Below are 21,641 nucleotides of genomic sequence, written 5' to 3' on the forward strand. Positions count from 1 at the left end.
AAATCGCACAAAAGTAACACAAATACGTTTGTAAAAAAGAGGAAAGGCATTTTGAAAATATAGAAAGTTTCAGACGCCTAAACATGTCTAGAAACGCGAAAATATTTACTAAAAAGCTGAAGACGTTCCTTCATACTTGGAATTGCATCTAAGAAACATAGAAAAACCACGTCAAGGAACACTAGAAAAGTAGCATAAATGTTTATAAAACATAGAAAAGATTATGGAAATGCAGAAATGTGTCTTGAAACGGTGAAAATATTTCTTATAAATCAGAAATGCTTCTATAACATAGAAACGTCCCTAAAGATGAAGTAACGTTTCTTGAAACACGAAAATGTATCTAAGAAATCCAGAAACGTTCGCAGAAAACTAAATATGTATCTAAAAAATATAGAAAAGTTCCTGAAGATGCAGAAACCTTTTTGGAAACGCGGAAATTATTTTAGAAATACAGAAATATATCGTAAAACGTAGAACACAGTCCAAAACTGTGTCTTTTAATTGGGAAAATGTTTCTAGAAAATGGCAAATTCTTCTAAAAACATAGAAACGTTCCTAAATGTGTATCAACGTTTTTAAAAAAGCGAAAATTATTCTAGAAATGTGGAAATTCCTTTTGTAACGTAGAGAAAACGATTTTGAAAATTAGAAATGCATCATGAAAAAGTGGAAAATTATCTACAAGAAACATAAAAATGTTTTTAAGGAAGCAAAAACTTTTCTAGAAACACGGAACTATTCTTTAGAGGCTGAAATGTTTCATTAAATGCAGAAAACGTATCTAGATCTAGATACTTAGAATTGCATCTAAGAAAGATAGAAATCTTTCATAGAAAAGCGGAAATGTATCTATTTAAATGTGTATCTTTCTTGAAATGCAGAAAACTTTTTCGAAACTTAGAAAACGTTTGCTTAATCTCGGAATTACAACAAAGTAACACAAAAACGTCCACAGAAATGTAGAAACATAAAAACGTTTCTGAAGACACAGAAACGTTTTTAAAAAATGCAGCAACGATTTTAAAAATGCGGAAATGTCTTTTTTAATGCAGACAACGTTTCTTTAAACTCGAAAATGCATGTAAGAAAAATAGAAATGTTTAATAAAAGTAGAAATTCGTCTATAAGAAACATAAAAAAGTTCCTAAAGAAGCAGAAGGCTTTCTAGAAACACGGAAACGAATCTATAGAGGCTGAACTGTTTCTTCAAATGCAGAAAATATTTCTAGATACTTGGAATTGTATCTGAGAAACATAGAAATCTTTCATAGAAAAGCGGAAATGTATCTATTTTAAAAATGTGTGTCTTTCGTGAAATGCAAAAACCTTTTTCGAAACTTAGAAAACGTTTTTTTAATCTCGGAATTACATCAAAGAAACACAAAAACGTTCACAAAAATGTAGAAATGTATCTGAGAAACATAGAAACGTTCCTGAAGACACAGAAACGTTTTTAAAAACGAGACAATGATTTCAAAAATGCGGAAGTTACTTTTTTAATACAGACAACGTTTCTTGAAACTCGAAAATTCATCTAAGAAAAATAGAAATGTTTAATAAAAGTAGAAATTCATTTATAAGAAACATAGAAAAGTTCCTAAAGAAGCAAAACGCTTTTTAGAAACAGGAAACGAATCTATAGAGACTGAACTGTTTCTTGAAATACAGAAAATGCTTCTGGATACTTGGAATTGTATCTAAGAAACATAGAAATCTTTCATAGAAAAGCGGAAATATATCTACAAAACATAGAAACGTTTCTAAAGATGCAAAAATATTTCTTGAACTACAAAAGATTTTCTCGAAGTGATGATAAAACGAAACACAAAAATATTTATCGAAAAGCAGAAACGCATCTAAGAAACATAAAAATGTTTCTAAAAAATAAAACGTAAAAACGTTTCTATAAAAACGGAAATGGTTCTAGGTATGGTTCTAGGTATTTAGAAAATCTTAATTTTCATTGAATAATCATTGAAGAAACATAAATAATGAAAAACATCATGTTTCTAGAAAATAAGGAATAACATGTCAATAATTTCCTTAATGAGTTACCCCTGAATGCCCTTAAAGGATACGACAAAATTCTTTTTGAATTTAATGGAAATTCAAAGAAAACATGAACTGAATGTATATTTTAATATCAATGTATTTCTTTGTCCAAAGTTTAAAAATATATTATTTATTTAAAATTTCTACAAACCAAAAGTAAACAATGAATCTTTCCCGAATCATCAAAAAATAAACAGAAAATTATTCAATTTGATTTATCAATTTTGTTTGCATTAGAAAATTTGGAAATGTTTGCTGTCTAATTTTTGAAAGATTATATTGTTTTTTTAAAATTAATGTCAATAAAAACAAAAATTTGAATATAATGCCACTGTCTCTTGAGTAAATAGAAAACTCCTTTACAAAAAAAAAATCCTCTAATCAACTTAACCGAAATGTTGCATGGGAAGACCGTTAAATAAATTTTCTCTATTTTTTTTTTAAATACTTCCAACCGAGTGTTATTTATTTTTATAAATCATCCAAAAATACTTACGACTATTGGCATTGGCGGAACCATTGGTGATTGTTGTATTTGGATAGCTATTGTTGCTGATTGTCGCCGTTGAATTTGCCATTGCCTTAATTGCTGGCTGCTGTGGACTGGACGGAGTGGAATTGACTGAAAGGAGGAAGAAATAAAAAAAAATTGGAAGAAATAATTTACTGGTTCATCTTCAATTTTCTCAAGCACATTGGGTTCTTTTGTGCTGAAAATCTTCTCACCATTTGCCTTCTTAAGTGTGTAAGATCCACGCTGCGAGTCTGTCGCCAATTTATCAACAATAGCTTCCAATTCTGCATAAATCTGTTGGAAGACAGAGATATAAGAGATTTATCACTGTCAATGAGGAAGTTCATTCACTGAAGAATTCATTTCAAACATTTGTTACTTTCATCGTACTTTTTTTTTCTTTCAATGTCTTTCTCTTATGATATTGACCCTTTTCTTTGCTTTGATAACAAAAAAAACAACAAGCAATGAATGTGGTAATTTTCGGTTTGAAGAGAAATTGATGCTCCGTATTGATTTTTAATGAGTTTAATAAGCAAAGCTTTTTGCAATATTTGTCAAATAATCGCAAAAAGATAATAGTACGCTTAGCATTAAGGAAATAGGAGAGAGCAAAAAGGGGACAATTGTGGAGGTCATGGAACACTTGAGTGCCAATCTGCCGATTTCTCGGCAAAAAGCGCAGATTTGACAATCTTTACTCCAGAACAGAGCTGAACTGGCCATTATTGCTTGCTACGATTCACCTATGTATCATTTTTCGATCTTTTGCAAAAATGGTGCCGATTTGCCAATTTTTTTGTAAAGATTGCGCCGATTTACTGATTTCTGGACAAAATAGCGACAATCTGATGACTTAAGCTCAGCGCAGATCTACCCGTTTCTATTCATGATCCACATGCGCAACATTTTTCTGATATTTTGTTAAAAATAGTGCCGATTTGCCAATTTTTCATAAAGATTGTGCCGATTTACCGATTTCTTGGCAAAAAATAGCGACGATCTGATGATTTTTCACTTCAGATCAGCGCTGATTTTACCTGATCTACCACAGGTTTTTTTTTTAATTCTGCCGATTGTTGCAAGAATTTTGCTGATCTATCGATTTCTTAGCAAAAAAGCTCAGATCTGCTAATTTTTTGTTTTAGATCAGAGCCGATCTGCCGATTGTTGCTCACGATCACGATTTATTTAATTTAAGTAACCAATCTTCCAATCTTTTGCAAAAATTGTGCCAATTTGTCGATTTTTCTCCAGATTGTGCCGATTTATAGATTTTTTTGGTAAAATAGCGAAGATCTGATGATTTTTGTTTCCGTATTGCCATTGATTTGTTTATTGTTACTTACTGTGAAAGCCACTTAATAACCCTTTGAAAGATTTTTGGTAAAGGACGAAGTAGGGTAAATGTCCTTATTCAAAACCATTTTCAGACGCTTTAGCTTTGACAGAAAATTCAACACATTAAATACATATTTTTTCTGAAGAGAATTACATAAATTTTCTCCTTGACTCTTCTAGAATGTTACTGTTAAGTGAAAATTCTTTAGATATAATTAGAAAACTTCTTAAATACAAGAAAAATACATGAGTGCAAAATGCTTCTATTGGAAACATATTAATCCAAATGGAGACAAGGGAAAGTTTCTAATTGGAGACAAACAGTGTAAGTGAAACCGCGACGAAAGGCTTCCAAAACATTGTTGAGTTGCTCTTGAGTGCAGGATTTGTTCTTATTCCTGGTATTTTAGCCTTTCCCATCTAAAACAATAAGAAAATCTCTCCAAAAAAACACACATTTCCGGGGTTTCCTATTGAAGCATTTGTAGACACTTCAGAAAACCTCTTTTTGTTCACGAAATAGGTAGTTATTTCATTTGAAAACTTCACGTACCGTTAACAATAAAGATTAGCACTTAAATTAACTAAAATTACCTAGAAATGTGACATTAAATGTTAAACAAAACGAATAAACAACAATCACCTCATTGTTTTTCATTGGAAAACATGGTCGAAAAGGTACACTTTTAATTTTTCTTAGAAATTAACAAAATAAAATATGTGAATATGAATAGATTTTTGCTTTATTTGGAGCAAAATTAACTAAATAATGAAACTATGGTATAGAAAATATATAAATATAATAATTTAGTACAGTATTTATCATGAAAACAATGACGTTTCCATTTGAAATAGAGAAAAAATTCCATTTGGAGCAAGTTTTGAATTAGCCTAATTTACCCTATGTTTTATGCTTTAGTGCTTTTCCTACATAATTTTGTGGTTGATCCCGGAACAAAAGTTGTTACCTTTACCAATACCTATTCGACCTATTTGATGGTATAGGTCTCATTGGTCTCATTCATGGCGAAAGGTTGGACCGTTTTGCCCATTGTCCTTAGCCAAAATCCAAATTAATTTGTAAATATGACGCCCTTCAACAAGAATTTTTCAAAGAATGAGTAAGTGGCTCTCAGAGTGAGTAACGATTGATAATTCGTACCAGAGAGGAATCATAAAAATCGGCAGATCGCCGCAATCTGTACAAAAAATTGCCAAATCGGCACAATTTTTGCAAAAGATTAGAAGAGTGGTACTCCACTGAATCATGACTAAATCAACGCTGGATCAACGCTGTTCTGAAGCAAAAAAAAACGTCAGATTGGTGCTTTTTGCCAAGAAATCGGCAAATGCACACAATTGTTACGAAAGATTGAAATAATAACAATATTCTCATTTCTGAAAATTTCATGAAATACGAAAATTTGTGAAATTTTACAGTAATTTTGGGAAAAATTCGATTTTTCAAATTGCAAGGAATCATTCAGGAAACAACTTAAGCGATTATTTCTGAGTTGATACGGATATGAAAGCTAGATGTGAATTCGAATAATTTGTGATTTTTCTGTCTTTTCTTGCCTTTTACTGCTCGAACTTCACAGAGAAAGCATGTCAAGCACACAGGGAGTATACAGTTTTTTATCACTCTGTTTGTCCGTCCAGCTTTTACCACGTTTAAAAACCAAACGGTTAAAGATAGAGACTTGGGACCTTTGGGGGTCCTCCTCTAATGTCCTTTACACACTTGTAGAAATTTCTTTATAAAAATGTCTTTTTAAAGAAAATTTTCCCTATCCTTGTAGAGAGAAACGTCAGAATTGTTTTAAAAAGGAAATTTTTGACGAAAATTGCTTCTAGTGTATAGACACCAGAAGTCGACCACAAGGACCATAACATGCCCCTCATTTCCCTCTACCGCTCCCCTACCCCACCAAACCATGTTTCTTTGGGTTTCCTCGAAAACTCGCCATGTTTTTTTTTTCATTTTTAGATATGTTTTAGAAGTTCCCGAGGTGGTCATTTCGTCCTTGTACGAAAATAACGTTGAATCATTATAGTAACGGTTTTTCAATGTCAATATGGTTAAAAAGGCTCCAGTGAGCGTATTTCTCATCCAAATGGATCATGTTTGGGCACGTTGGAAAGGTCTTGTAATTTCTGATAAGAATGAACCAGTTCCAATCGGTTTTGAATCGGTAATGAATCGATTATGAACCCATATATAATTTTGGGTGATCTTTTGAGTGTCATAAAGCATTGGACTTTCCTTTGTGCATTTTTTTTTTCAGAATTTTATTTACTGCAAAAGAAAACGTTTTCATTTCGGAATCTAATTGAAATTCATTGAATTTTTTTAAAAAAATATTTTGGTTTCGATATTACAAAAACTTTAAATCCTTACAGTATTTTTTTCCTGTAATCATTTGCATTTGATTTTTACAAAATTTTCTTCAATATTGAGTTTGCTATTCTAAATTCTATAATAGCAGTAATATTCCTATTTTTCTGCAACATTCATGAATAACCCTGGTTTCCAGTAATCGACCTGTATTCACTAAAATCACGAGGTTTCATGCACGATATCTAAATATTTATCTTCTCATTGACTGACTCTACTTGAATACACATCAACTCCTCTTTTTTTTTGTGAACACAACTTTTAACTAATTCATTGCCCGGAGATTTGGTGGACAAATTATTTAGGAAGCACTTTCCCAAAATGCCAACAACAACCCAAAAAAACAGCATTTATTTTTCTACTCACTTTGCTGGTTTCATTGTGGAAAACTTGTTCAGAAGCAAAGAGTGTCTGGAGATTTGTGACCAGGAAGAGAATTCGCGAATCATGGAGAGCCGGCAGTTCATCATGGAGTTCAGAATTGAGCAATTCATACGTACGCCGGGCTTCTTCGAGCTGTTCCCGACCCTTAGTCACCTTAACATCATCCTTACGCTTGGCCGCATTCGCCTGGAGATTCTGGAACGAATGCCTCTGACTATCGTAGTCAATCAATTTCCTATTGCGCTTCTCAATTTTCTTCTTCATCTCAGGAAATTGGGCCGTGTACGTATTTAGGGGAATTAGCACCTGATCGCCCAATTTGTGCGAAAAATCCTGCCATAACACCTCAATGGCAGCCACTTGGGCTGTCAGAGCCTCAGAACCGGCCCATTGATTCTCATAAACATCCGTTATGGCATCCATCAGGGACTTTGATGCAGTCTGAACGGCTAAAAAACCACGAAAAGACGCTCTTTTCCTCAGAAAATTGAAACCCAGGGGAAATATTTATTATTTTCAGAAAATATCTTACCTCGAATGCATCTTATGTAATTGTTGAATTCCTTCTGCAGTCGATTGGCATTGAGTTGTTGCCGATTGAAATTTGATAAATGCTCATCGAAAATATCATCTGCCGTCCGATCGACCTTTCCCAAGTTCTGCAGGATCTGTAACAAAAGAAATCCATTGTGAGGCAAACAATTTGAATACTCGGAAAAACGATCTATGACCATTTCGTATAGAGGACATTTGGTGTGATACTTTCATAATCACACCTAGAATTGCACCTTGGGATTTTTTTAAAATGATTTTTTGTTCAATTTGATCAAATTTTCGAGTGAAAGCATGAGAAATTCACAATTGAGAACAGTTGCCAGCGCCACTGGCGGGAGAAAACACTGCCCTCTTGCGGATAAAAGTTACCAATGTCAATGAATTTCTAGAAGTTTACTTGCTTTCATTCCTTTTAACATTGAGAAAAAAATTGAAAAAATTGAAATCTAACTGGAGTCTTGAGAAAATGAGCCAAGAATCTTACATCCTTCTATTATGATGTCGTGCACGAACAGATAGATTTCAATTAATGTAAATACCAAAAAAAAAACTTTTTTCCCCGAGTCATGACATTACCCTAAAGACGCGAAAGAGTTAAAGATATCCTTTATCAGTGATTTCATGAAGGTTTCGGTTGTTTTCATGCATTTTTACCCAGAAGCTAAATCAAAACAAACAAATGTCAACGAGATGTTCGTATTCAAAACTGGGCTTTTTTGCGAGCTTTCATGCGCATTGGAAATTACAAAAATCTGAAAATATTCCCAATAAAAATGGCCCATAAGGATCGAAAATTGAGAACAGTTGCCACCGCCATTTACGGGTGACAACAGTGTCTTGTTCGGATGAAAAGTTGCCAAAGCCAATAAATCCTCGGCGATTTACTTGTTCATTCCTTGTAAATGATCAAACTTTTCAACTTTTCGACTGAAAACTTGGGAATTCTAAACTGAGAACAGTTGTCAGCGCTACTTGCGGGAGAGATTAACAATTGAACACGCCTTTCATAAGATCACATTTACGTCAGTAACATAACAATACGTCAATAACCTTAAATTCCGGTATCATAACTTAAAAGACTTAAAACATGTTTTTTGGATATCTTGAATTCATCGTGCGATTTATATTCATTTCAGTGAATTGATCCATAATAATTTATTTTAAAATGGCAATATTGCAATGTCCTAGAGGTCCTAGATAACACAAGGTACGGTGTTTTTTTCAAGGTATTTAACTAACTAGGTATTTAGCAAGTGCTTAATGTTAATATAATATAGGGAAAATGTCCTAATTCAAAACCATTTCCAGATGCTTCAACTTTGACAGAAGATTCAATACATTAAGTTCATATTTTTTTCTGAAGAGAATTACATAAATTTGCTCCTTGACTCTTCTAGAATGTTACTGTTTAGTGAAAATTCTTTAGATATAATTTGAAAACTTCTTAAATACAAGAAAAATTCGCGAGCGTAAAATGCTTCTATTGGAAGTAAATTAATCCAAATGGAGACAAGGGAAAGTTTCTAATTGGAGACAAACAGTATAAGTGAAACCGCGACGAAAGACTTCCAAAGCCTTGTTGAGTTGCTCCTGAGTGCAGGATTTGTTCTTATTCCTGGTCTTTTATCCTTTCCCATCTAAAACAATAAGAAAATCTCTCCAAAAAAAAAAACACATTTCCGGGGTTTCCTATTGAAACATTTGCAGACACTTCAGAAGAACCCTTTTTGTTCACGATAGGTAATTATTTCATTTGAAAACTTCACGTACCGTTAACAATAAAGATTAGCACTTAATTTAACTAAAATTAGCCAGAAATAAAACATAAATGTTAAACAAAGCGAATAAACAACAATCACCTCATTGTGTTTTTCATTGGAAAACATGGTCGATCGATGAAGAATTCGATGGTGAAAAGGTACACTTTTCATTTTTCTGAGAAATTAACAAATTAAAATTTGTGAATATGAATGGATTTTCGCTTTATTTGGAGCAAAATTAACTAAATAATGAAATAGTGGTATAGAAAATATATAAATATAATAATTTAGTACTGTATTTATCATGAAAACAATGACGTTTCCATTTAGAGTAGCGAAAAATTTCCATTTGGAGCAGGTTTTGAATTAGCTTAATTTATCCTAAAATATCCTTACCAAGATAACATAAATTTTCTCTTGCTTATTTTAATTTGTGTGTGTGTTTTTTTTTTAAATAAAAGTAGCCATATAAGAGATACTATACCGCCTTATATGGGTTTCGTTGGGTGATTATTTAAAACCCATTTATATATTGATCTTCCTAAATTATACGCGTGCGTCAATATTTCAAACACCTTTCTGTACATTTGAATCAAAATTAGGTATTTTATCATCATCGCAGTTTAGAGGAAGAATATTTCAAGAGACAATTACCATATTGATATTTTAAGTAGGAAGTTAAATCATCCACATATATTATATTTGATGCGTGTTAATAGGAAAATTTCTCTTGTTATCTCATCTCTTTCAGTTAAAGGGGAAACATACCATTTTTGTCTTGAGTGGGATGAAAATTTTTGTGTTTATGAGACTTTTTTCAGGTGAATTTCAAGAAAAAAAAAATAAAAAATAAAATAAATTTCTCAATATTGCACATAGGACAATCTATGAGATATTGAAAGAGAAAATGTTGATTTTAGTGGGTTAAATTGAGCGAAAAGAATTTCAAGAGGATTTCATGCGGGCTTTTAAGAGATTGTGAACTTATGTAGAGTGTCTCTATGGGATGGATGGGTGAAATGTGTGAGAAATTTTCTGGGTTTCATGTTAATGAGAAGTGGCAATAGCGAAAAGGGTGAGAGAGTGCGAGATTTTGCGTGAGTATTTGAGGAAGAAATTTTAATTTTAAATTTGTGTATGAGTGAAAATTTTTATTTTAATATAAACATTCTGACGTCCATTTAACTGTGCAAGTGCCATCATCATCATCATCGTGGGCAATTTAGCCTATGTGGCTCACCGTGATATATGGTCATTCACCTGTTTTTGCCTCACAAGAGACTGGCGCAAAATCCCTGCAATGGCCTATGCAGAGAGTTTATTGCCGTGTTCTCTCGCTTGGGCCAAAGCTACACTCAGAAAAAGTCATATGCCAGAAAAGGGTTTAAAAAATAAATATCTGAAAGTGTACCCAAGATCAAGTTTAGAATTACAATAAAAATTAAATCAATGCCATCTAAGATCGTGGTAAAATTTTAATAAGTGTAAAATCTACACCTGTGCGAGTGTAAGAGATGATTAGTCCATTTAGCCAGGGGTTAATTTAACCACTGATTTTTTAGTCAAATGAGAAAAAAGGAAATTAAGTTATAAGGGGAGATTTTTAAGATCTCCATACACTCAGCCTTCAAACACTTCATATTTTTCCCATATTCTTTTAATGAATCTAGTCTATTTTTTAAGGAAATATGTGACTTAAGACATGTCGACATATTAAAATATATCGTAGATAGGTCAAATTCATTAAAGATATATGGAAAAAATATGAAGTGTTCGAAGCCAGAGTGTGAGTGAAGCCTAAAAGCATTCCTCTATGTCATTTAATTTAGTGAATGCTTGTATATTTAAATTGAATAATCACCTAACCTAAAAACTTTCCTTTCTACTTAAGTTTTTTTTTTAATTATTTATTGCACTTTTCACATTACTATTGCAATATTTTTTAAGACATATTCCTTTCATTTAGTAATAACCTTGGTAATAACTTTCAAGTTTAGGTTCATACTGTACTAATTCAAAGGTATATTAGGGAGAACTAACCTAAAAACCTGTTGGAAGTTCGAAAATTCAAATCGAAGACTTGCATGAAAATGAATAAGTTCATGAAAAGGACATTCATTGTAATGAAATTTAAATTGAAACATTCTATTATCCGAAAAAACTAGACGAGTCAATACAAAAAAATTCGAAATGGAAGAGCAGCTAGCGCTAAAGCGGTGAATATGTGAACTTTCAAGGTTGATTTTCGAATATTTGGCTTGGCTTTGACTCTTCGAAAGGTTATTATTACTGAACAGAGCCATTTAATACTAAAATAACGTTTGCGGATTTTTATTAAAACTAAACTGATATTAACGGTGAGGTGCTAAGCCTAGAAATTACCCCCAGGCTTAATTTTAGCCGTGCTAATCAATATGCCTGAAAACATACGCTTACAAAGTTTTTGTCTTCTTCGTAAGCTAATTTACTTTACTTCAGTTGCTTTACTTCGTAAATGCAAAATGTTTTATTTGTTTAATTATATCTTTTTGAAAAAAGAATACAGTAGACTCTCTCCCAAATGGACATTTGGGGCGAAATGTCATCCGGTTTATCGATAGATTTGGGCGTCAAAGCCTTTGTAAATTCCACAAAAAGCGCTCAATTATAAAGAATCACAACAAAATAGGAAGAACTACAGCGAATTTGAGCAAATTGGCTTCATAATATTAAACGTGAAAATTGTCAACAAAAATTTTCGATCGATTGATTGAAAAAGAGCCGGTTGAGCGAGAGTTTACTGTACGAGAAAATATTGCAAGAGAGGAATAAGAACTGGAAATATTCACTAATATATTCTATTTTATTAAAAGACTGGAGGACCGTAAGACCATTACTATTCCCGGGAGAACAAAGACAAGAAACCATCCAGTACTGCGGAGCAATAAACTGGCAAATGGGAAATTAGAAAAATTGATGAAGTGTCTCACAGAAGGTACATCATAAATTGTTGTAGCCGTCCCCCTAGGCCTTCAGTTTAAAGATGACCGGGCCAAAAGTAACCAGGAAGTTACTTCAAAAAATACATTTCTTTAAAGCTTATAACCACGAAAAGTCCATCAATTTGTCATACTTTTAGTATTTCTTTTTATGTTAAAGTTAAACTAAGTGTTCGAAATAGTCGAACAGTACTTTAGGCTTGAATTTAACACCGGAAAGGGTTTGGCATAAGCTTAAAAGTTACACACCGACGCTGTTATAATAAGCTTTTCAATAATCTTTTGATCAACATTTTATTATTCTGTTTTTCTGACATCTTTCTTTTCATTGAAGTAAAAATTACTGTATATTCCTGACTTTTAATTAAAAATAAAATTACTGAAAAATATTTTAGGTCAATATAAACAGCTGTTGAAGTGATAAATTTTTGTACTAAGAACAAACCCCGATTTGTGTATATTTTATCCCCAAATTTTTCTCAGTGCATATAGAAAATTATTAGTCACTGAAGCAGAATCAGGATGTTGTTGCAGACAATTGTTTGGCGTTTGCGTGTTTTGGGGGAAAACGTGAAAATCTCTCAGTACAAGTGCGATATGATGCACCAAGTGAAAATCTCTCCTCACCAGCTTTTACCACATGGTGACACAAAGACGCATGAATAAGATATAAAACTCGATCAGCTCAATTCTTTAAATAGACCAGGAAATTGACCCAAAACTTGAGGCAAAAGTAAGAACAGAAAACCAAAAAAAAAAATTGGGTCGAATGAATGAGAAAATGATGTTGTGAGAATTTTCACTTGATTTATTTGTTCTCCAACAATTTTCTCGAGAATATGGAAAAGAAATCAGCAAAAGCAACATAAAATTGATATAATTAAAAATCGATTGGGTAACATGTGTGTGTATTTGTGATGATGAGTTTCCGATTAACATTTGGGCAGTTTTGTTGTTTTTGAACATCATCGTGTTATTTCACAAAAGCAGATACATTTCACTCTTGATTTCTGTTTTGAATCCTCTTTTCCATTGAAATGATTGCTATCTCGGGCAGACTCTCACTTTAGTTGGCTAATCATTAGTACCATTGATGCTCAAACTAGAAAATTTTAATGCAGATTTCTATTGAACGAGGGATTCATCTTTCATTTTGCGAAATATTGAAAACATTGTTTAGAAACAATAGAAAGTGCCTTTTGGGGCATTTCTTTTATGACCACGAAGTTCAATATGACGAGATCGATGAGATAATTCAATTTAAAAAGATGGACTTTCGAGAAGTTAAGTCAATTTCTAAAATTTTGGTAAGATATCGGCTTTGGTTTTTTTTTTACAGAAAAGAGCCTTTCTTTATTAAATCAATAAAAATCTGATAAATGAAGGGCCAATCTTAAATCATTTTTTTCATTCTAGACCTTTTCCGTTAGCAATTTAAGTGTCTATTAACGCTATTAACATTTCAAGAATATCATGCAAGTTGGCTATTTAATAATAAAATTATTGAGCTTTTTTAAAACGTTAAATTTTAACCATTTAAGGACGAATGGGACACGGATTTCTCAAAAATTAAAACTATTTTTTGGACTATTTAGAGGACAAAAAAATTTCCCACAGTCAAAAATATTATTCAAGTTTTTGGACCGGTGTCACACTCGTCCTTAAATACTTAAAGGCTTATTGAATTAAATTATTTACGCTATGTAGAATACACTGACAATTTCTTAATATGCAAAATTTACGTAAAACTTAGCAAATTTTGACGTAAATTTGAGCGGCGAATCAACGGAAAATTGAAGGCAATTTTTGAAGGTAAGTTCTCGAAATGAGATAAAGTTTCGTCAAAATGGAGCTTTTTGATGTTAATCGCTTGCACATTTGCACATAGTTTGTCAAAATCCTCTATTTTGACGTAAAGTTTCTTTCCATGTGACAAAGTTTCGTTAAAATGGAGCATTTTGAGGTTAATCGCTCTCACGTGTGCACATAAAGTGCATCAAATGCTCTATTTTGACGATATGTTATCACAATGAGACAAATTCTCATCAAAATGGAATATTTTGAAGTTAATGGCTGACACATATGCAAATAGAATGCATCAAAATACTCTATTTTGACATAAAATTGTCACAATGAGACAAATTTTCTTCTAAATGGAGTATTCTGAAGTTATTCGCTTGCATATGTGAATGTAAAACGCGTCAAAATGCTCGATTTTGACTAAAACTTCTTACAATGAGACAAATTCTATTCAAAATGGAGTATTTTGAAGTTAATTGCTTGGACATATGTCCACGTAAAGCGCGTCAAAACTATCTATTTTGACGAAGAGTTCTCATAATCAAACAAATTATCATATAAATGGAGTATTTTGAAGTCAATTGCTTGCACGTAAAATCCGTCAAAATACCCCATTTTGACGAAAAGTTACCTGAATGCAACAACTTTTCGTCAAAATAAGTGAAAATTAAAAACACTTTAATTTCCTGAAGTAGAATTGAATTTTAAATGTTTGAATGTTTTTTGTCAATATAAAATTTATTAGTTTTTTCCTTCATTTTTCAAAAAGAACAAAAACATTATTTCTAGGTAACAGAGAAGGAATATTCTTTTGTCAATTAACTGTCATCCATTAATTGTCAGCGATAATGCCTCAGGCATGTCTTTTATATTAGATGTGAATTTAGATTTAATGAAATTTTTCTGATCTAACAGCTGGAGGTGTAGTAAAGGATTAAATGTGTTACGAAAGAAATAAAAGAAACCCCAATATTTTTTCTTCATTTGTCTGAAGAACCTGAACGCATTCGATTTAAGGTTATGTGCATTATAATTATTTCAATGCATCTCGGTCAAAATCCCGAAAGCCAAAATCTCAAACGACAAAATACGAAAAAAGGCAATATTCTGAACGCAAAAATCCCGAATGGGTCACAATACTGAAACAGCCAAAGTCCCGAAAGCGAAAATCCAGGATTCTTAAAACTGTAATAGCTTTGGGAAATAATTCCTCCGTATAATTTCATCCCTTTCAGAATTTTGACCAATTCAATTATTCTTAATTTTACACATTCATTTATATGCGTATGTGTAAATCTAAACCCAAATTGACGTAGGTACTAAGTTTATCAAATAAATGTGGTATATTTATGTATACTTCTTATACAAAATAAAAGAATATTTTTGTGGAAGTGAATATTACTAGAATTACTAAACATTACTCAAATTTTAATTTTAAAACGTGTGTAAATCTAACCCCTATTTGAAATAAAGGTTTAAGAAAATACCATGAATTACGGTTTTTAAAACAGAATTGGTAATTCTTAAATAGGGAACTGCTTCAGTATTTATTTCACAATTCTGTGGATCATATGAGAGACGGGAAAATTCCCCGAGCTAGAGACGTGGTAAGATAATTTAGTGTGATTTATAAAATGTATAAAATACAGGTAAAAAGCAACTTATACACATTCGAGAGAGAATACATCGAATGTGAAATAAGCAGATTGAGTGGCGTCCCAGATTTCACTTGCCGACAACCAAATTCCGGTCACCGGCGTCAGAAAATTTTTCCTCCTTTCCATCTTCGTAGCTTCCAATACACCTGAAAGTCGCATTTTAATTTGCATTTTTTGGCAACAAAATCGTGATGCTTGTGTCAGAGAAAAAACATCGTCCCCTATAATCATTTACATTAATCTCCAAACACTAAGCTCTCCATTAGGTAAAGAGATTTGACAATCTCTTATTTTTTTGTGTAATCTTCTATTTGTGGATTGAACGATTAATCGAAATCTTTCGAGTTGATATTGAATTTGTTGTGAAAATTATACGTTGCAATTTTAACTAAAATTGTCTTATTGTACGTATTCTTTTTGTTTGTGTCTATCTCAACTAAATATAGCGGATTGTAATCTCAACGACGCATACAAATACATAATCTCTATGTCACTTCCTTCCCATCTTTTTCCCACCTCCACGCCCCACAAATTTTTCAATGTGAACATATCAAATGAATAGCCAACGACGAACAGAGGAAGTCGCGCAATGGCTGTAATGTCAAGCACAATGCATTTAATCTCCCTCTGCAAAAATACTACGTTATATGATTCACTATGCTTCTATCATATCTGTCTCTCTTCATTGCTTCTTAACCACCCACACCCACCACAAACCTCGAAATCATATCAAATGGCAAAACATTCACTTTGTGTGACTACAAAAATTCGATTATAATAATATCATCAGTCGTCAGCACAGAATAATCAGTTAGAATAGAATCACAAAGCAAAACACTCTCTGTTTTTCTTTCAGTCCATATGCCAATTTTTCGCCACTCATCACTTTGTAAAACCTAATTTGCAAAATGATTTTCTAAGCAAAATAAAACAATAACTGATAAATTTAAAACTACGACGTGTGCTGTCAAAAAAAGATGACGTTGCACATTCGGCAAATTCCGTTAAGCATCGCAAATTATCGTTATTATTTCAAAACAATGTCAAAACTTAAATTAACGTATTTATCAATCAATTTTGCTTTTTGTTCACAAAAATAATTTAAAAACAGTATTTTCGCGTAGGAGTATTTCAAGGATAATCCACACAAAATATTTTCTAGCCAAAATGCCTTTCACGGTGATTATCAAAGGTGTCTTTCTCAATATTTCATAAATCCCTGTGTACAAAAACTCAAGAAACCGGTTGCGGAAGATTTTTGTTTTCTCGTTAAACTTCTTTCTGTTTACACACTTAAGAACTCTGAGATTCTTCCACGTCTTACTTCATTCATGAACAGTTTGCTGTCATCAAATTCTTCTCAATGATAAATTCGTCCGGTCTATCAACACATTCACAGCTGCATGCGCAAGAACTATTTGTAACCCTTTTATCAAAACACCATAAATCATAAATCCATAAGCATAAATCTTCAAAGACTTTAAGCATACGATTAGGTATTTTTAGGCTGGAAATAAAATGATTTCAATATGTGTAAAATGTCTCATTGAAATCAATGTTTGGAGAGAGAGAAAAAGAAACTTTCTGATAATTGCTGCGGGATATGTGTTTTTGCCTTTAACACTTGAAACTCATTCAAAAACAGACACGAATTGGGAATTACAGAAAACATGCATAATTAGCCCTAAAATAGATTGACTCTGAAATACCAGTAACTGAAAGTGAGATTAAATTTTAGCATAAAAAGCTGAAAATTGAAAAAAAAAAAACGATCTTTGTGAAATTTTCACAATTATCCGAGACACGCACCAAGAGCTTTAAATTGTGATAAACAAATGGCTTTATTCATTCTTTGGATGAAAATTTTGAAGAAAAACCTTAATTATATCATGTATTATAAAATGGATTTCCAGAAGCTCTGAGAACTAAGTTTACCATAATTTATTTTACAGATCATTAGTGTCTTCGCTAAAACATAGGTTTCTGCAGATCTACAATAATTTAAATCAATTATTAATCAAATTACGAATCAGAGAATTTGTCAAAAGTTTCTAAAAAGTAAATAAATGTTAGTGTCACGTATAATATAAAAATTTTGAGTACAAGAGAAAAAAATGAGCGGTAAGATTTTAATAGTAAGCCGAGACACATACCATCATATCATACAATGTAATAAGTATTAACTAGTTTATTATACATTTTTTACAATTTAGAACCACATGGATTACAAACATGTTCTTTGAATATAAAAACAGTGAGCTGAGACACATACCTAAGAACCGCAAAATTCGTAATAAATGTAATAAATTAAGTTCTGTGCTTAATTCTTTAGCGTCCCAATTAAATTAGAACTACTATTAACAATTTTGTTATCCTTTTCTCATTTTCTATAGTTCGTCAAGTAAAATTTTCGGATGAATAGGTTTTATTAATGTGTCTTGGATAATCTGGAAAATTTGAGTAGTTTTCTTGATAACTCTTCTTTAATTTTTTACGCTTTTATGCTAATTTCTCATCTTATTTAGATTCAATATTTAAATATTTATTTCCTCGAATTAACAAGCTTAGAATTAGCAATCCTTGTTGTAATAAATGACATTAAAAAAGTAAAATGTGTAAAAAACACATGTAATTTTACATCTCAAAGTTTTTGTATTTGATGTTTCAGCGAAAATATATAATAAACCTAGTTAAAATAATCTTATGGTTATGCTCCCGGTAGGAGTTTGATTCTCCAAAAGCGTCTCGACTGAAAGGGAAATACACTGTGAGAGTTAATCTTCCAATTAACATCTGGGCTTGGTTACACCAACTGTGTCTTTGATAAAAGGTAAACGGAATTGATATAAAGGAAAGATATAGCATACCACAGTAAGAAGTTGTCAAAGAAAATTACTTAGTGATTATAAAGAGACACACAAATGGAGTTTCACTCTTCAACTAAACGGTATAGTAACCTCTATTCACACAAAAAGTCGTTGATCCTCAAAAAATTCAAACTCAATTTCGAAATTTTACACTAGATTTTCGCACAAAGTGGGAAAATATATGAAATATCACACTAAGAAGCTGGAAAAAGTTACTGGATTATTATGAAGTGATTTAATAACGGAACAGGAATAGTAAACATGTTACTATGCTTACAGCAGAGTGAAGATCAAGATATTTTGAGACTCGAGCACTTCGTAATTCGAAATTCGATCGATGGCTATTTTCAGATTTTCAAGTAGATATTCGAATTTTTCAATCACGACTTCTAAATGGTAAAAATAATAGGAAAGGCATATTATGGGCCTCGTTTCTTTTAGATTTGCCCTACAACAAAATTAAGATTGACAAATGTGTGACATTTCGAAATTCGAACACGAAATACTCCATACTCGAGCGCACATGTGTTTGACACTTGTTTGACATTTCAATTTAAGCGCAAATCTATGGTAGTCACCCTACTCACTCTCATAGGCAGTTCTGCAAACATGTTTACAAAACAAAATTAAATGCATGTAGGCTATTAATAAATATCGAGAGGTATTTTTTCCTTAAGAATCTTATAAAGACGTAGTTGATACAAGTTCCTCCTAAATTTTTTTTAGAAATACTTTAAGAAAAAAAAAACAATAAAAATGTCTATCAATTTGAACTTCAACTCTGGTGAAATTTCCATAAATACAACATTCCTCTTATCGGTCACTGAGAAGAAGAAATGAAGAAGGTTGAATTTATAGGAGAAATATGCTCCAGTCCGCTTTCAGAGAAAGTCTCTTGAAGAATCTTTTACCTTCGCACCACTTTTTCCAACCATAGTCAATGTAATATTTCATGTTTGTTGTTGAATTCAGTCACAATATAAAACGAGTTACCAGACAAACAACACCATTTAAAAGAAAAACTCTTTTATTTTTCTTTTTTTTTCCTTCATCCACACTCTCACACATTTATTTTTCTTGCACGTCGCAAAACTTACGGGTTTTCCATTTAAAAGAGACAAGAAAAGTTATTCATAGTGACCACAAAGTGAAGATAAAAACAAGTACATTCACACAGTCTCACCTAACAATTGGTCAAAATAAGAGATGCAGGTGAAAATCAGGTGTCTCCAAAGTTTTACATTAGTATTTTCAACTTGGCGTCTTGCCTTTGGGCTAAAAGGTGTTTCATTTGAAAATTTGACCACGACTTTTCATCAATTTATCTCACGAGTTTATGTTGCTTTAAATTCTACACCAACGACATTAACATCTCCCCATATATATATTTGCTTCAAGGAAAAGTCATATCTTTGAAATTGTATTTTTGTCTTCAATAAACCAACGTGAAAACCAAGTAATAAGAAAAAAACCAACCGCAGTCTTGAGAATTGTGTCACGCATATTTTCCTCCATCATAATCTTTTTTTTTTTCTTTCTCGCTCTTTGAAACGCGTAAGAAATAAGACAATGTCACTAAGAAATTACACATAAAATTAATTGAGTCTCCCATGTAATTGCAAGAAGAAAAAAAGCACTAAATATCCGTTAAATTAATTTTGCAATCAATTTGACACAATGTAATTCATTGGGTATTTTATTGAACTGTTTTTCTTTCTCTTCTTTAGTTAATTCAACTAAATTTAAGAAGTACATAAAGTAATGTGAGATTGCAATAAATTATGTAATAAAATCCTAAAAAATATCAGAACCTAATAACTTATTTTAGAATCTTTAATATCTAACAAAAATGTCTTTAAATTTTCCCACATTAATATTTTATGGTTTAAATTTGACTCTCCCGAAACATTTATCACAATTCTCTGCTTGACCAAGCATAAAAGATTTACAACCCCTTTAGCTAAACTAAAAATCTGTGATTGAACATTTTTATAGCGAGCTGTTTTTTTTTCAAATGATTTCCATTTACCTCTCTATTTTATACCACTAAATTGAGCTCCAATTAAGGTATATTAAAAAAAATAATGATTGAGAAAAGAAAACATTAAAATGGTACACTCCCTCTTAATTTCCCCTCTCTAGCACATAAAAAATGCAATGCACTTTATTTATTATAAATTAACGAAATCTACGCTTTTTTTTATCTTGTAGTGAATTCATTAGCACTTCAAAGGTGGGAAGTGATAAAATTCGTTCTAGCAGAACGGTAGAAATTTCTTCAGACGCATGAAAACAAGAATGCAAACACATTAACATAGCGTATCACATTACAGAAGTTTTATAGCATTTGACTTAAGCTGACTAACCCCAAATTAGAACAACATAACCTGAAAATAATTTAAATTAACATAAAAAAGTTCTCATAATTTTAAATGAAACTCAAAAAGAGAATTTCATAGTAAGAACTCATTTAAATAACGGAAATGGTTACATTTTGTTTTTATAGATTTAAAGGATTTAAAGTTTATTTAAAAAGGTGTGGTTATGTTCCTGACATTGTTATAATCGTTACAGGCACTTCCGCTAGTCAAAGTTTTAAATTTTCCTTTCAGATAAAATGTCTATATTTAAAATATTTAAAAATGTAATGGAAAAAGCGATCTAGGAAGTTCCTAAATATTTATAACCTCAAAATCGGACACCAATGGTCTTTCATAATCGCTTTCAAAAGTAGTAATTTTATCATATTTTTTCATAATAACCACATAGTTAGATATCTCTTAAGTTTATTACATTAGGAGAACCGATACTAAAATGTGTTCTCCTAGGTTATATAATTTCCTGAACAAAATGGCTTTCTCTAGCATAACCTCTAATTTATTTGAGAAATTCTTTATCTGTGCCTAATTGTAAGTAAATATTTCACAGTAAAATATCTACATAATAATTTAAATTTTGAACACATTTCCGGAAAACATTGAAAGGTACCCTTTAAAACTGATATTAGGTTACAAATTATACAACCAGCTTAGCTAACTTCACGTTTCTTGCTGTCATCAAACCACTTTGTGTCTTTTCGCAAAACCAATCTTTATCATCATTTGGTCCTTCGACCCGGATATAAAACACTATTCTAGGGCTTAGGTTCAAGTGATCCAAACTAATTAGGTTTCTATTACATTAGTAAACTTTTCTGCTATAGAGTTTCATGTTAATATGTTTCTACTGTAATCCGATATATATTTTGAAGATTCCAGAGAAGAACTTCACTTTTCTCACATTAGGAATCTGTAATTTGTCTGTGAATCACGAAAGTAACATTTTCAGCCAT

General features: G+C 31.7%; 1 protein-coding gene across 2 annotated transcripts in view; it reads right to left on the minus strand.

Moving 5' to 3' along the window:
* Positions 1-21,641, minus strand: part of LOC129804672 (amphiphysin) — a 71,432-nt gene that overhangs the window by 12,390 nt on the left and 37,401 nt on the right. For both annotated transcript variants that reach the window (XM_055852201.1, XM_055852200.1), the window contains exons 2-5: positions 7,225-7,360; positions 6,675-7,141; positions 2,782-2,863; positions 2,552-2,677 (exon numbers count right to left, since the gene is read on the minus strand). In XM_055852201.1, the coding sequence (XP_055708176.1) occupies positions 2,552-2,677; positions 2,782-2,863; positions 6,675-7,115 (649 nt within the window). In that variant the 5' untranslated portion in view covers positions 7,116-7,141; positions 7,225-7,360. The remainder of the gene's footprint in view (positions 1-2,551; positions 2,678-2,781; positions 2,864-6,674; positions 7,142-7,224; positions 7,361-21,641) is intronic.

This window comes from Phlebotomus papatasi, chromosome 2 (genome assembly GCF_024763615.1).
Source record: "Phlebotomus papatasi isolate M1 chromosome 2, Ppap_2.1, whole genome shotgun sequence".
NCBI lineage: Eukaryota > Metazoa > Arthropoda > Insecta > Diptera > Psychodidae > Phlebotomus > Phlebotomus papatasi.